General features: G+C 37.3%; 1 protein-coding gene across 5 annotated transcripts in view; it reads left to right on the forward strand.

Annotated features, from left to right (window-relative positions):
* MGAT4A (alpha-1,3-mannosyl-glycoprotein 4-beta-N-acetylglucosaminyltransferase A) overlaps positions 1–14,533 on the forward strand; it is a 79,564-nt gene that overhangs the window by 43,529 nt on the left and 21,502 nt on the right. For all 5 annotated transcript variants that reach the window (XR_006164899.1, XM_042788231.1, XM_042788230.1 and 2 more), the window contains 4 exons: positions 6,865–6,911; positions 7,500–7,613; positions 8,213–8,288; positions 9,694–9,808. Coding sequence is in view for 4 of the 5 variants with exons in the window: in XM_042788231.1 (XP_042644165.1) it covers positions 6,865–6,911; positions 7,500–7,613; positions 8,213–8,288; positions 9,694–9,808 (352 nt within the window). In the remaining variant the exon portion in view is untranslated. The remainder of the gene's footprint in view (positions 1–6,864; positions 6,912–7,499; positions 7,614–8,212; positions 8,289–9,693; positions 9,809–14,533) is intronic.

Below are 14,533 nucleotides of genomic sequence, written 5' to 3' on the forward strand. Positions count from 1 at the left end.
TATATCTGTACACTATTGCAACCACTGGAAACCACTGCTGTCCTTTTATTCCTTAGGGCTTTTTCTTCACTGCATAAATATCTGAAAACAGGTCCAAATGCCACTTTGGTGGCTGCTTTTTCATATGTGAGTTTTAATGCCTTGTATATAGGTAATCAGATTCATATGTACTTTCACCATTTCAAGACAAAGACATATTTGCTTTGCCTTTTCTGGAGGCTGTTCAGTTCTGCATTGTTTGTTATTATTTAAAATATATTGTAAATTTATTCTACCCCTGTTCTACAGGAATGATAAAAGATCAAATAAAATAGTAGGAACTAGTAAGCAATGAAATGACCACACTTTGCAGATTAGCGTGGTTGTTTCCCAGGTATTTTTTCTGTTTTTTAAGATGTTCTTGTACTAGCAGTAAGTCTTCAATTATTCACTTAATTTATCAGTTCAGATCTGGATAATCTAACAGCCTAGCTAAACCACATTGTTTAGAATGTACTGTACAGTTAATGTCTGAATTTTCCCCCTCTTTCTCTGTAGCTTCTTATTTTGAATTTGTAGTATATTGATATTTTGCATCTTAACTTCCTTTCCTAGTGGCTTGTGAAAGAAAACCTATTTAGAGTTTTATTACCATCTTTGCTTCTATTTGCACTTCTCTTTTTAAAGCTGACTCGCTTTTACAACTGAAATAGAATTTTAATCCAAACAGAGGTTTGGTCTGTTAAGGCAAGATCTGAGATTCAGAGAATCACTGAGATTGGAAGGGACCTCTGGAAGATCATGTAGTCCAACCCCGTGCCCAAAGCAGCCAACTGCTGAAAACTTGTGCATTTTGCAAAATATTTCAATGTGCATCTTGAAAATTACAGCTTTAAAAAAAATTAAGGTTGCAAGTCAAACTTCCAGAACAAGAAAAATGCTACAGTTGCATTGCTTGTGCACTGTATCGTGGCATTCCATCATGTTTTACTTGCTTTTTAGTGTTGCATTGGTTTTCTTTTTTTTTTTCTTTTTTTCTTTTTTTTTCTCCCCATCCCATTTGAAGAACCTAATGTGAAAATTAAGCTTTTTACTAGCTAGGTGTCAGTGTCAACACATACAGTTTAATTTTTCATGGCAGCTGCCATTCTGTAGCACTTTATACTGCCAAAGTCAAGTGTTTAGCACTTCTGTTCACATCGAGTGGGCAAGTCATGGGAATTGGAGAAAGAGTGGCGCTTAATGGCAAACTAAGGAAAACTTAATTTGGATTGTATCTAGTATCACTAGATGAGTTGCTGCAGGAGGGGTAAGGCAGGAAATAAAAGCAGGGACAGGAATCTCGTGCTTTACCATGGAACGTAGATGTCTGAACTTCAAGTCTGGTTTTGTTTCTTGTAGCAGTGCCATGTCTTGGTACAGGTAGAGTACAAGACCATGTCTTGTATGGTCTGATGCAAAGTGTTTGTGTGCTTGCTCGGCCTGTGTGTCAGCCTGGCTCCAGCCCTGTTTGAACTCTGTTTTGCTTGTTTAGATTTTACATATGTGGATTAGAACTGATTCTCAGTTTGAGATGGTGGTACGGGTGCAATATAGGTGCTGCTAAATGAAATTAAGAGGCAAAATCTTAAACAAAGGCAGTATTATTCACTTGATCAGTAGCAACAAGCTCCACAATTTAGCTACATGATATTGTGAAATACGAGTGAGGAAATGGATTCTGAAATGAATCAGGCAAGTTCACAAAGACCAGATCTAGGAGGACCTATTCAATCTAATGGTATAGATACCGGTCAGACCTAGGAATGCTAAACTGTTGATTACCAAGAACTGGGAGGTATATGAAGTGAAGGAAGGTTCATTCTGTACATGCCCTGTTTATTGTACTCTATTGTGGGGATGTAGCCCCACCTTGAGTACTGTATGCAGTTTTGGGTGTCTCAATAGAAGGAGGACATCAAATTATTGGAGTGTGTCCAGAGAAGGGCGACCAAAATAGTGAAAGGCCTCCAGGGCAAGACTTATGAGGTGTGGATGATGTCACTTGGTTTGGTAAACTTGGAGAAGAGAAAGCTGAGGAAAAGCCTCATCGTAGTCTGCAACTTCCTCCAGGGGGGCAATGGAGAAGGAGGTGCTGATCTCTTCTCTCTGGTGACCACCGATAGGGCACAAGGAAAAGGAATGAAGCTCTGTCAGGGGAAGTTCAGATTGGACATTAGGAAAAGGCTCTTCACTGAGAGGGTTGTCAGTCACTGGAACAGGCTCCCCAGGGAAGGGGTCATTGTACCAAGCCTATCAGAGTTCAAGGTGCTTCTGGACAGTGCTCTTAGTTATATGATTTAGTTTTAGGTAGTCCTGTGCGGAGCCGGGAGTTGGACTCAGTGATATTTATGGGTACCTTTCAACTTGAGTTACTTACGATTACATCTTTTCTTTCTTTTCTGTACATCTTCTACTGGCTAAGACAGTAAATAGACCTTTGGTCTAATATGCCATGGTTTTCCTTACGTTTTGAGAAACAGGCCACCTTCTGTTATTCTTGAAGGTATGAAGTAGGTAGGATTTAACAGTACAAAAGGGTTGATCCTTAAAAATAGAAACCTTGGTTTTGTCTGACAGTTGGCTAGCTGTTAATCAGAACTTTCTAACCTCTTGTTTTGTCTGCTAGATAATATATTTTACTACTCTGTGCACATGATCACTCATAAAATCAATAAAAAAGATTGGAAAGTTCATTGCTGCTCTGGTTCTTTGTGTTTGTTATGAATAACAATGTTTGTTCAGACAAACCTGAAATGGAGCCTCACCAAACTAGAGAAGGTACTTCAGAAAATCTTGCAGCAGCATCTTGCAAAACCTGAGGAAATTTAAAACCTTATTTTACTGACAGTCTGAAACTTCAGTTTGTTCCACAACAGACTCTGAGTTTTCTTTTAGAGAGATTAATCAAAGCACTCTATATGTGTGTCTCATCAAAATTGCTGATGTAAAAAATTAAACCTTAGATGTTGCCATGTTCCCGGGCTTATGAAATTCAATAGATCTCATAAGCTAAAATCTTACTTTCTTGCTGAAAGTTAGATAGGCTTAAGGTGATTCTGGTGAGGTACCTTGAAGAGGAGTCTGCTGAGTCATATTAAGTACACAAAATCACATCTGTCTCGGGAAGTAACTGGGATTGAAGGTAGTTGGAGTGTGAATGGCAGCAAGAGGAGTTTTGTGTATGTTTGTCCTATTCTTATTCTTTGCTATGTATCTGTTCATGTCTGCCAGTGCTGGAAGCAAGATGCTGACCTGGATCAATCTTTAGTCTGATCTGATACAAACAAAATGAGGGAGGATGTATCACTCTAAGTTTTTTTCCTTTCGCTGGGATATCAGTAATTTTGTATGACAAGGAAGAAAGAACAGGAGGAAATATTTGAACCGCTGATATTGAAATAACCACCCCTACTTATGCCTTTCATTATTTCCAGAGATCCACCTAACAGGATAAACTTGTTTGTAAGGCTTCATGTCATTTATTGATAAGATGCATCTTTATGGCTGGCTCTGCTAACTCTTTGGTTGTGGACTATCACAGTTTTGCATTTAATCACTTTAAAGGGATTAGTTCATCAAATGTTCATTCTTGCTTCTTTTTCTTAGGTCCCAAACTCCTAGGGATTATTTAATCTTCAACCTTAAGAGTTTTACTAAGGAAAAATTCTGATTTTACTATTGCCTTCTGATTTAGTAGACCAAAACCTTCATAGCTGTCATCTTACAGTTGCACGGCTTTGTTTGGGATCACCAGTGACATTTCCTTTTAGCAGTTGCAAACAGAATTTAAGTTCATTGTAGCTGCTTCAAAGTCAACCTAGTATCAACCAGACGATCTTCACTGGAAGCCGAAAGAGCAGCTACGCTTTGTCTTTTGTGGGTAACTTCCTTTTGATTAATCTGGATTTGCCTTGTCCTCTTTAAGGTTCTTGGAGAAGACAAGGGTATTACTCCTTCATGTTATATATAGTTAATTTTCAGCAGTTTCATGTCCTGGAGGTTGATAAAAAGGACCTTAGGTCTTATTTTGTCAAGGCAGTAAATGATTTCTTCCTCAAAAATGGGGAATAGATTTTGGTCAGTAATAGAATTTTTTTTATTGTTGCTTTTCGGTTACTAGCTGAATTTATTGATACTGCTTGGAAGATCCTAGATTAGAGCAATTATCTGACTATTCCTGTTTTCCTTCTATTGCTACCCTGTAAAGTTTTCTGTATAATTAACTCTTCCCTTGGGAAGTCACAGCTTGATCAAATTTATTGCCTATTCTCCTATTCATTTCACGAGGTTGTGTTAAATAACTTGCAAGTGCCCCCTTCCTGGGACATGTCTACAGCTGAAGGATATTGGCAATGATCCCACCTAGTGTTCAGATGGGTAAAGAGGAGTTGGTTGCGTCTGGAAGTTCCAATGTGGAAAGGTAACAGTCAACCTGCTATCCCAGGGAGGAGAGTTTGGTGTTGAAATCGTGGTTCTGAATCTCAGGCGCTGCAGGTAGATATACATACAACTGCTTATTTAGAAATAATGGCAGGATATCAAGTTTTTAATGCATTTGATCATGTGAAAAATGGCATGAACTCTTTCAATCTCATTGGGTTTTTTAATTCTAAAAGTGGCATCTCCTTTTGCACTACACTGATGCAGTGATTGTTGATTCAGTAGGAAGGTTGCCTACTAAACCAGCAGTGGTAATTGCTGTATCTCATGTTTAGTGCAGCTAGACCAGACCATCCTGACTTTGTGTGACAGCAGCACTGATTACAATATGAGGTTGGAAGACTACAAGTCTACATCTCTTTAATGTGAAACTATTGTGATTGCAGCTCTGACTGGGAAGCTGCCAACCTTTTGTGTGAAGGATGCAAACTAATAAGGGGAAGTAGGGAAAAAACTTTTTATTTGAGACTTTTTTTTTTTTTAATTGTGGTGCATTCTGTACAAGTGTGTAAAGTTTTAAAAGCAGTAGCAAGACTTTGTGGTGCATCTGCAGAATAGGTCAAAATATGTTCACTTGAGGAGACTTGCACTAAGGCACAGGCTTGTGACCAAATACATGCTTCCAGCTGGGATGAAGTTCAGCATTTATTTTAATCTGTGGAATAATGTATAGAAACTAGCTGTGTTTCTGCTTTCTGTGTGTATATATTTATATATGTATATATATGAAATCTTGCATTTTTCTATGCAATTACAATATGGAGTGTTTAATAATGGAGTTATTAATTCTAGGCTGGGTATTTGAAGTTTGGCCTGCCAACTGGAAATTCAAATCGTCTTTTTCATATGACAACTAAACAACAATTTCTGTATTTTTAATGTTTAAAATGTTTTTTTTAAAAAAGAGGAAAAAAAATGTTTCAGTTAAAGATGGATATATGAAATTATTTTTAGGTAGTCACTAGGTCTCTGATTTGCAACTGTCATACACAGCAGAAAAAGTTATGTCTTAAACTCCATTACAGTAATTAACTGTGCGTGAACAATCCATATATGTATTTAAAGACTTAGTGATATATCAGAGTCCATATGGACTTGTAAGTCTCCTTGTGTGGAACTCACTGAAGGATGAGTTTTAAATTATGAGTACCTTATCTGCTTATTAGAACTCCTGTCCAGCACTAGACATAGGATTTACAAAGAAAATATGTATGAAAAATATTTGACAAATGCTTTCTACTCACGTGTTCTTGTAGTATTTAAAACCTACTTTTGGAAGAAACGCACTTTGTCCTTTTTGAAAAAGTATGCATCACTGGCATTATGTTGGATTTTATAAAAATAAATCTTTAAAAATAGAAATGGCAATTTTTAAGATCAAAGTGTAAGCATCTTTATCAAACAAGATTAGTGGTTCTATAGAAATGCTTGGGGGGGCGATTTATTCTCTGTGTATAATCCTTTAATAATAACCAGTGTTACAAATTCATCAGGAAAAATATGAACTGTTCCTTTGTTTCTAACATTTCAAAGGCAGCTATTTCTCCAGAATCCTCATGAGCCACCAGGATCTGGGTTGATTTATAAACTAAATATTTTCTTTTGAAAACTGATAAATAGTATGTCAAATTATTAGATTAGTAAGTGTAACAAAGATTAATATTTTTATTCACATTTATAAGTTCACAAACTGTTTTCCTGGCATGCATATATGTATGACCAAGTGAATATGTTGAATAATCAGCCAGTTCTGGCAAGTTAGATGGTCTAGACTTTTCCAGAATGTCACTTGTATTTTAACCAACAAGTAATTTTTAGTATCTGTGCATCTTTAAGAACCGGGTGATTGATAGGATTGATAGCCACTGAAGTTTAGTCTGTGATGCAAAAAAGCAACCCTAGTCAGGAAGACAGCATGTTCATTGCTGTCTGTGGTTGGGGCATCCATGCTTTAAATGCAGAGTTGAGGAGATGTATTTTTGAAAGAAGAGTGTGTGTTCAGTGCCCTGTTTTCCAGAAAGCTTTCCATGGCAATATTTATATATATATTATTATATATCAATAATATGAAATTATTTCAGCATAATTGCTCAGTGATCATTTTGTCATTAAGAGAGCGAGAGGTTGCAAGAAAATAGCAACAGTTGAATTAGAACTGTCTGTTAAGTGCAGATATGAGGCAACTATTATTCCCCTCTGTTTACAAAAAAAAATTGTTTCTTCTCTCATTAGATGTACGACAGTTACATGTGTGATGTGTTCCTATATTACTCAGATATCTTACAAGCTGAAATTGATTTTCAAGTGCAGCTACCTCCAATGTTTATTTTACTGGGTTCTTTTAAAATGTGGCTCCAAACCAGTTAAGTATTCTATTTGACTTTTGTGTTTGTTTTCTTCCAGACTGATCTTGATTATGTTAACAGTGTTGTTGCCAGCCTGGAAAAAGAGTAAGTTGTTTTAATGGCAGATTTCTTAGCTTATTGGTGGGTTTACTTTTTGTTTTTTCCAAAGTCAGGCTGTGATAAGCAATAAAATGTATTCTGGAAATATGAGATCATGCATTTTTGGTTTTTGGGGGTTTAGACTTTCAAACAAAAAAGTAATCAATGACAAATTAAGGGTCAACGATTCGATCAGTTAAATTGTAAAACAATAAATAGGATTAAATTATTTGGAGCAATATAAACAGATGGGATTGTTTTATCATGAATGGAAATTTGTGACATCTGTGTTAGGGCCTTGTATTCCATATGTTCAAAGAGAACTATCAAAAAAAATCACAAGGTTTTGAAAAAAGAAAGGTAAAATAAGTGTTTAGAATCTTGTTAGAATTCTGATTATTGGGCAAGAGACTATATTGCTCTGAAGATGATGTGAAAGAAAACAATACTATTGTATATACTACTTTCATTTGGCATCTTGTTTGAACATGTCATTGTTGTAACCAAACATAATAACTGTACCAACAGAAAGCAAGGAGAAAGTCTACAGAAGTCAGAATCTCTCATGTGACTTTAGGATGTTTCTATTAACAGGTTTTCTACAGAGATCAATTCTGGCTTGGTGGAAGTAATAGCCCCTCCTGCAACTTACTACCCTGACTTGACAAACTTGAAAGAGACATTTGGAGACTCAAAAGAGAGAGTGAGGTTAGTTTATTCCCCCAGCTCTTTTCCCATATCCTCCCACACTCACACTTTTGTTGTTTATGAAATGGCAAGTGGGATGTGAATTCTTGAAATGTTTTCTTACTGTAATTCTTGCGAGTGTGGGGATGCTAAAAGTACTCTGTGAATCCACCTCATTCCTGTCTGTGTGCTGTTCTGTACATGATCAGAGCCTAATGCTATGCTTGGTTGAATTCATTTAGTGTGAAATTTTGGGAGGAGAACTGAGACTTGATACACTTTTTTTCCTGTATGTAGACTTTTTTTGTTTACTGATTTTCTTCCTGAAATACAGTGTAAAATCCAGAAATTCCTGATGAATTACCATTTAAAATGCACATGTTAGTTTTCACAAAATCAGATTTAAGTTGAACCAGTTTTATGTCTGTATTAAAACATAAGGCAAAAGCTTTGTTCCTTTTTTTCAGACAGAGGATTTCCTGAGGGAACAGTGCCAAAACCAGCTGTCCTAACATTTCACTAATATGTGTCATTCTTCATAGTGAGATTTACTTTGAATTGCCAGTGTGTATCAAAATAACTTTTTTTCCATAATTCTTAAGCTTTTAATTTAATTTCAGATGGAGAACAAAACAAAACTTGGATTATTGTTTTCTTATGATGTATGCCCAGAAAAAGGGGGTTTATTACATTCAGGTAAATTTCTCTTCTTTGCTTTGAGACAAGTCTTCAAATGAGTCTCCAGAAGTTATGCTATCGGACACACCAGAAAGACCTACACAGAACAGAGATAACTTGATTCCATAGTTGAAGGAGGGCATTAAGTATGGAGGTTATGGTATATGAGGAAGTAATTTGTGGAGGAAATTGTGACTGAACTAGAAAATAATTTGTTCTATGTGACTTATTTTATCTTAAGATGCTTAGTAAAAAAAGTGAAGGAATTCATATAGTTTAGCTGCTGTTTTTACCTTGTCTCCCAAATGAGTTACCATTGAGTCACCTAGGCATAAGCCACTAGCATAGTTGTGAGTGGAAATTGAGCTAAAATCCATTTGATTTTCTTTTGAAGGGAAGTGCAGGGTCACTTTTGTATGACTGTTGTGTATAGATACATTTTCAATGTGTTGCTAGACTTGTTTTCTTTCTTTTTTAAAGAGGTTTTCAAGAACAGAGTAAAGCAATTCTTGAATTTAATTTAGCTCAGAATTGTTCCTATTGTGTCTTGCTGCAGGTATTGCAGATTTAGTGAGTAACTGTGTTTATGATTGTTATTTAGATTTTGGGACTGTGTCCTTTGGATATAAAGCCCCACTCACCTAGTTTTTACAAAGCTATGCTGACTGCTCTCAGAATTGCTGGGAGACTCAACTCTCCTGGAAGCTGCAGAGCCAATGGCATGCGGCAGTCTGAAACTAGGCAGTTGCACAAATATTAGTGCCAGCACAAGGGGGAGAGCTTGAATGCACTGGAAGAAAGGACAGGAAAAGCAGCATCCTTAAAGCAGTAGCCTGCACTTACTGTGAATTAAAGGGATTGCAGCACCCTGTCTTGGCAGTTTTGCTGCCTGGTCTAGATGATTAGTTTGGACTCTGCACCCGTTCTTCTGTTGGACAGCTAAAGCCAAGTGAAATGAATCCCACCTCTGTGTCTCTTAGCTTCTTGTCTCAGAGGAGAAATTCGTTCAGTGCTGTTAGGTGCATGAGTAGTCACGTTTGTGTACAAATAATACAGATATTCTACTTGTTCTACTACTGATGATGTCACTTAGTCTAATGTTGTTTCGTGGGTGATTTTTCTCTGAAGAGATAAGCTAGAAAAGCAATGTTCTGAAGTAATAAGTTGAGATACATTTGTGGATTCTTACTACAGAAAGATCCAGGGTTAGTTTTCTGCAAATAGACAGACTGTGATTCCAACAGTAGTTATTCTTGGCTATAGCAACTAGGTTTATAGCACTGCTTGCATTAGAAATATATGGCTATATGTTAGCAATATATTATATATCGGTATTTCCTAGCTGTCCTTTTTCATATTGCTTTGCTGGTGCTTTTTTTTTTTTCCCTTTATTTATGTTTATATCACTGCTACCTTCCTCTAGCTTGAAGATGACATCGTTGTCAAGCAGAATTATTTCAGCACAATAAAAAATTTTGCACTTCAGCTCGCTTCTGAAGATTGGATGATTCTAGAATTTTCTCAGCTGGGTTTCATTGGTAAGAAAAAGTTCACTTGTAATTTGAAAAAACACATTCATTCTCAGACTCTGTCAATTAATAGTGATCTGACTTGAAATCTATCTTCTTTGTACTAGAAATAGACGGAGAAGTAGAAATTCACTGGCTTTTTTAGGATCTCTGGTTTAATTTGGGGGGTTTTGTTTTTTGTTCAGTGCTTTTTGGTTTTGTTTTTCAGTTGTTTCAGGTACTTTTGTATGATGAGGCAAACTCCAACTGTTGGAAAAGAGGGCATTTTTATAACCACAAGTTAGTTAATTTATAAAAATACTAACCGTTGAACCGCAAGGAATGTCTTATTTTGAATTTAGCTGTTGTTAAAAAACAAAGGTCATTAAAGCACAACTGACTGAAGTAAAATTAAAAAGCATGAAAACTAACTCCATCTAGAACAACTTCATTGGTGTTTGTGCCAAAGTTTCCAAGAATCAGCAGGCATCAGTTTGTCTTGGTTGCAAAGTTCCACCTTTCTACTCCACCAAGGAGAGTTATGACAGCCTGCTCCATCTTAGGTGTAGTTAGTTTGTCTGTCATTTGCAATGGTCAGCAGTGAGAGAAGCTAATGCAGCAGCTCAGGCTGTTCTGGATTGAATACCAAGGTGCTGTTGAAATTACTTTATGGGTTTTTTTGCTCTTACACTAGTATGTTTTTATTGAGAGGTCCGAGACTTAACAGAAAAGCAATGAAAGAGAAGTTTTGAAGGGATTTTACAAATCAAAAGGTTATTTCATTACTGTAGTGATATGTTATGATACGTTTGAAAGAGCTAAACTGGAGATATGCAAGGAAAAGTCAAAAGCTAAGTCAGGCTGTGGAAATTCCTATATGTATTCAACACAAACAATTTCAATGCAAAGGCTGTAAGGTGTGCTCAGAACAGGAAGAAAATCCTACATGTAACAGATAAAGTGCAGTCCTGAGTTCTGTCATTCTCTTGGAAATTCTTCCCGTTTAGGACATGTACTGTCTACCCCATGCAGATGTATTTCAGATCATGTATTATTTGTATATTTGTGTATTTCACATCCCTTTATGTTCTCAGTGCTGCTATTGAGGGCACAGTGTCTAAGCCAGAAGGGATAGGTAGATAGTTCTTAATACTGAGGTTTGGCTTAATCACCTGCATGACTGTTTAAAAATATTTTAAATTTGTTTTTCTATACCGTCTATATACTTTTTTCAGTGTAGGGTCTGAAAATAGTTAAATTTAGTCATTAGCTCCTGCTGCTTGTATCCCCGTTCTTTGTTCCTTATATCATATTTGCTTGCCTCCTTTTAATTAGATTATATCAGTATAATTTTAGATGCATTTAGCTATAGTTACACATCTTAATGTTGCTTTTCTACCTAGAAAATTAAATTAGATTGTTTTTTTTCTTTCAATTTAGCTACTTACCCTGCTTTTAAGGTTTGGGAGAAATATTAATATTCATGAAAGTGACTAAAACTTCTGGCTTTGAGACATATTGGTGTTCTATAACCATATACTGCATAGAAATTTTATACAAGTAATGTAGATTTGCCTCTTCTTTGCTATGCCTTTACGGATCTTGATGCAGACTGATACTATGGTAATTTGGTAATGTGGATAGCTATGGAGAAGAGCAAAAGTAGATGTTTGTAACTGAGGATGAGTTTTATGTGTAGATGTCTAAGAGAGAAAGTAGAGCACTGAATTGCCTAGATGCTACTGATTTAGAAATTATCTCTGAAAAAGAGAGGTGTGGCTAATGCGCTGAAAGCTGTTGGAAACCTTGATCAGCTTGCAAGTTCACTAGATAAAAATGTTTTTTGTCATAGTGTATTTCTGAACTGAAAATCTAATTTATGCAAGTACTACATGAGGAAGTGGCAAATGCAGCTATTTAGACTGACAGCAGGATTATAGAATTCTGTCACCTCTGCCACAGAGCAGAACTTGATTCCTTTGAGTTTTTTTTAATACTGAAAGCATAGTTTTAAGTACTGTCAAGTATCTAATAAATAATGGGTGAGACGTGCTGTTTCCCTAAGAAGCTCTGTGAAAGGAGATGCGTGTTTTCCTCTTCTGGATTCTGGTTTGCACTGAGGTCCCTGACACAATGTAAGAAAGAAAGTCCTCCTAGCTTTTATGAGAAATATTGTCTTCCAGTTGCCTGTGAGCTAAAGTGTTTTCCAGAGGATCTGCAGCACTCTGTGCTGTAGCTATAATATCAGCTGTCACTTAGTTTTAACGGAGGGGTCTGAAATCAGCCTTTTGGTTCTCTTATACAGTTCCTCTGAAACTTACTGTGCCCTGATGCTTTAAGGCCTATTGGTCTGATCATTTTAAGTTGTTCTGTTTACAATTTTGCTCACGCTGTCCACATAGTTGAAGTTTGGGGAAGAGCAGGTCAAGTAAAATATTTGAGATTTAAATATCTTCAAAGAGGTTCTGGTTTTAATGTCAGTAATTTGCATATCATTAACAGGGAAAGCATTGAAAGTCTTCAACTATAGTTAGAATATGTACTTGCAGGTATAAAATGATTGTTGTGTAGACTGAATACATTTAATGATGCTTATGCAGAAGAATGAAAGTGAATGATTTAGATATTTGCAGTTAGAGAACTGTAGAAAACAAAGTTTTTCATTTTATTCATGTCTTGTACTTGCCAACAAAATACTGAGAGGGCCAGAATGGTTCACTAAGGATAGCATTTAAATGGACTGAAAATCAGATAGAAGTCTTGGCAGAGCACAGTAAATAGCAGAAAATATTCCATAATATATTTTTCCAGTCCCAGCTCTCACTTTTATCAATATAGATAAATAATTTGGAGAAAGTCTTCCACATTTTGTAAATCTCTAGGGAATTATGGAAAAGATTTTACCTTTGAATCTTAATTCTTTTGGATTTTAAAATTTCTTTCCAAGGGTAGGTTACATGCACCCAGAATCTGAAACCTCTGAAGTTTTTTCAGCAGTCTCCTTGATTTATATCTGTTCTTGCGCACTGTACCAAGTGCACGAACAAGGTGCAAGGTGAGCCATTGCTTCAATTCCTTCACATTGTCTTTGGTTTGTGGCAGTGTGTGTTGACTGCAGTTTTTACTTAGGTCTCTTTGGCTTGATGATTTTTGTCTGTATATTGGGGATGGCCAGTGGGCACTCTGTAGGCTGGATTTGGATGGCATCTCAGCGGCTCCTTGGCTCACAGAACTTTCCTCACCTGTAGCTGCATGGGAGGGCCACAGGACTGCAGGGCCTTGGCAAGTGCTGCTGCTTGTTCTTGGGCTGTGGCTGTGCCCTAGGGAAGCCAGGCTGTTGCTGCTACCCTTGCTCATGAGAGGCTAGGCAATGGCTTGGCTGGTTTGGTTTCAGAGGGGCTGTGGTGTTGGATCAGTGGAGTAGGAGTTGTATTGGGCTGCTTTCCATCACAACGAGTAGCTGTGCACAGTCAGGGATCCAGAGCTTTGAAGAGCTGTTTTACCAGGGGCTTCCCTGTTTTTGAGCTGATATAGGGAGAGCGTTCTGGAGGAGAAAAGAGTGACGTTGATCCATGGCAGTACTGCTGTGCTGTGCTGTCCTGGTGCAGTCCCAAGACAGAAATGACAGAAGAAGGATGCTGCATTATACTGAAGGGCAAGGAGCTGGGGCAGAGCTGTGCCAAGCTGAGTGTGGGAGATGGTGACAGCATTTCAGCAAGTAGCGTGTGGATGTCTGTCCTTAGCTACTGATGGGAGACGAGGGCTTGTCGCAAGAGTGGGTTTTTGCCTGTTCATCTTTGCTCCAGTGATCATGACGAATTAAAGTGAGAAGGCTTTGCCTGCACTGTTGTACCCTTCCACAGTGCTGGGTGGTGTTGTGTAGAGAGCCCAGCTGGGTCTGAAAATGCTAGTGCATGTACGGCCAGTTGATGCTTACCTAGGATATTCTGACTAGTTGCAGTTGGATGTATCAGGGATTTTTTGTTTGTGTTTTTTTTGTTTGTTTGTTTGTTTTTTCCCCTGGTGCATCTTGTGACATCACTATGTTAGCTAGATTATTCCCCAAGTCAGAGGTGGTTGACTGCATGGTTGACAGTAGTATGTATGCCAATCCAGGCCTAGAGGAAAGTGCCTCTGGGTCTAGACGAGTTTACCATACAGAAGTAAATAATTGGTTTGTTGATATCCTGTTTCTATTTGAGGTCAAAGTTAGGATAGCTTAAATTAGGGAAAAGAGTAAATTCCTACTCTTACCTTCAGTCTTCTTCTCTGTTTGTTTAATTGTAGGTGTCAGTTGATCCTGTACCTTAACGTTCAGGTTTTGAGTGACATGGTCTGTGAGTGTCTTTTCACCAGAGATGGCAACTGAAGACCACAATTCTTGTGCTCCTCAGAAGAGGAACTAGTCAAAGTTAAAAAATGTACAGTTGCTCTGTCCTGGGGTAGAAGAGAAGGATTCCAGACAATATGGCAACAATGTAGCATGTAAATAGTAACAATATAGTAATAAAAACTTATAACATCTTTGTTATGTCTTTAAAGAAGAAAGCTTTGCAGTTGTCCCTATTTCAGTAGGACTTGTCCCTTCTTTATTGGGAGCTTCAAATTTTAGTTGCAGAATATTTTCAAGTGGAGATGCCTATTTGAGGACCTCATTGCGACCAGCACTTACAAGTGATGTTAATGTTTTTGCTTTATAAGCAGCCAAATTAAAGGGTTTTTTTGTAAGAGACACTTCAATTTAGCAATGTCAGG

The sequence above is a fragment of the Tyto alba genome, unplaced genomic scaffold (genome assembly GCF_018691265.1).
Source record: "Tyto alba isolate M040663 unplaced genomic scaffold, T.alba_DEE_v4.0 Super-Scaffold_14, whole genome shotgun sequence".
Taxonomy (NCBI): Eukaryota; Metazoa; Chordata; class Aves; order Strigiformes; family Tytonidae; genus Tyto; species Tyto alba.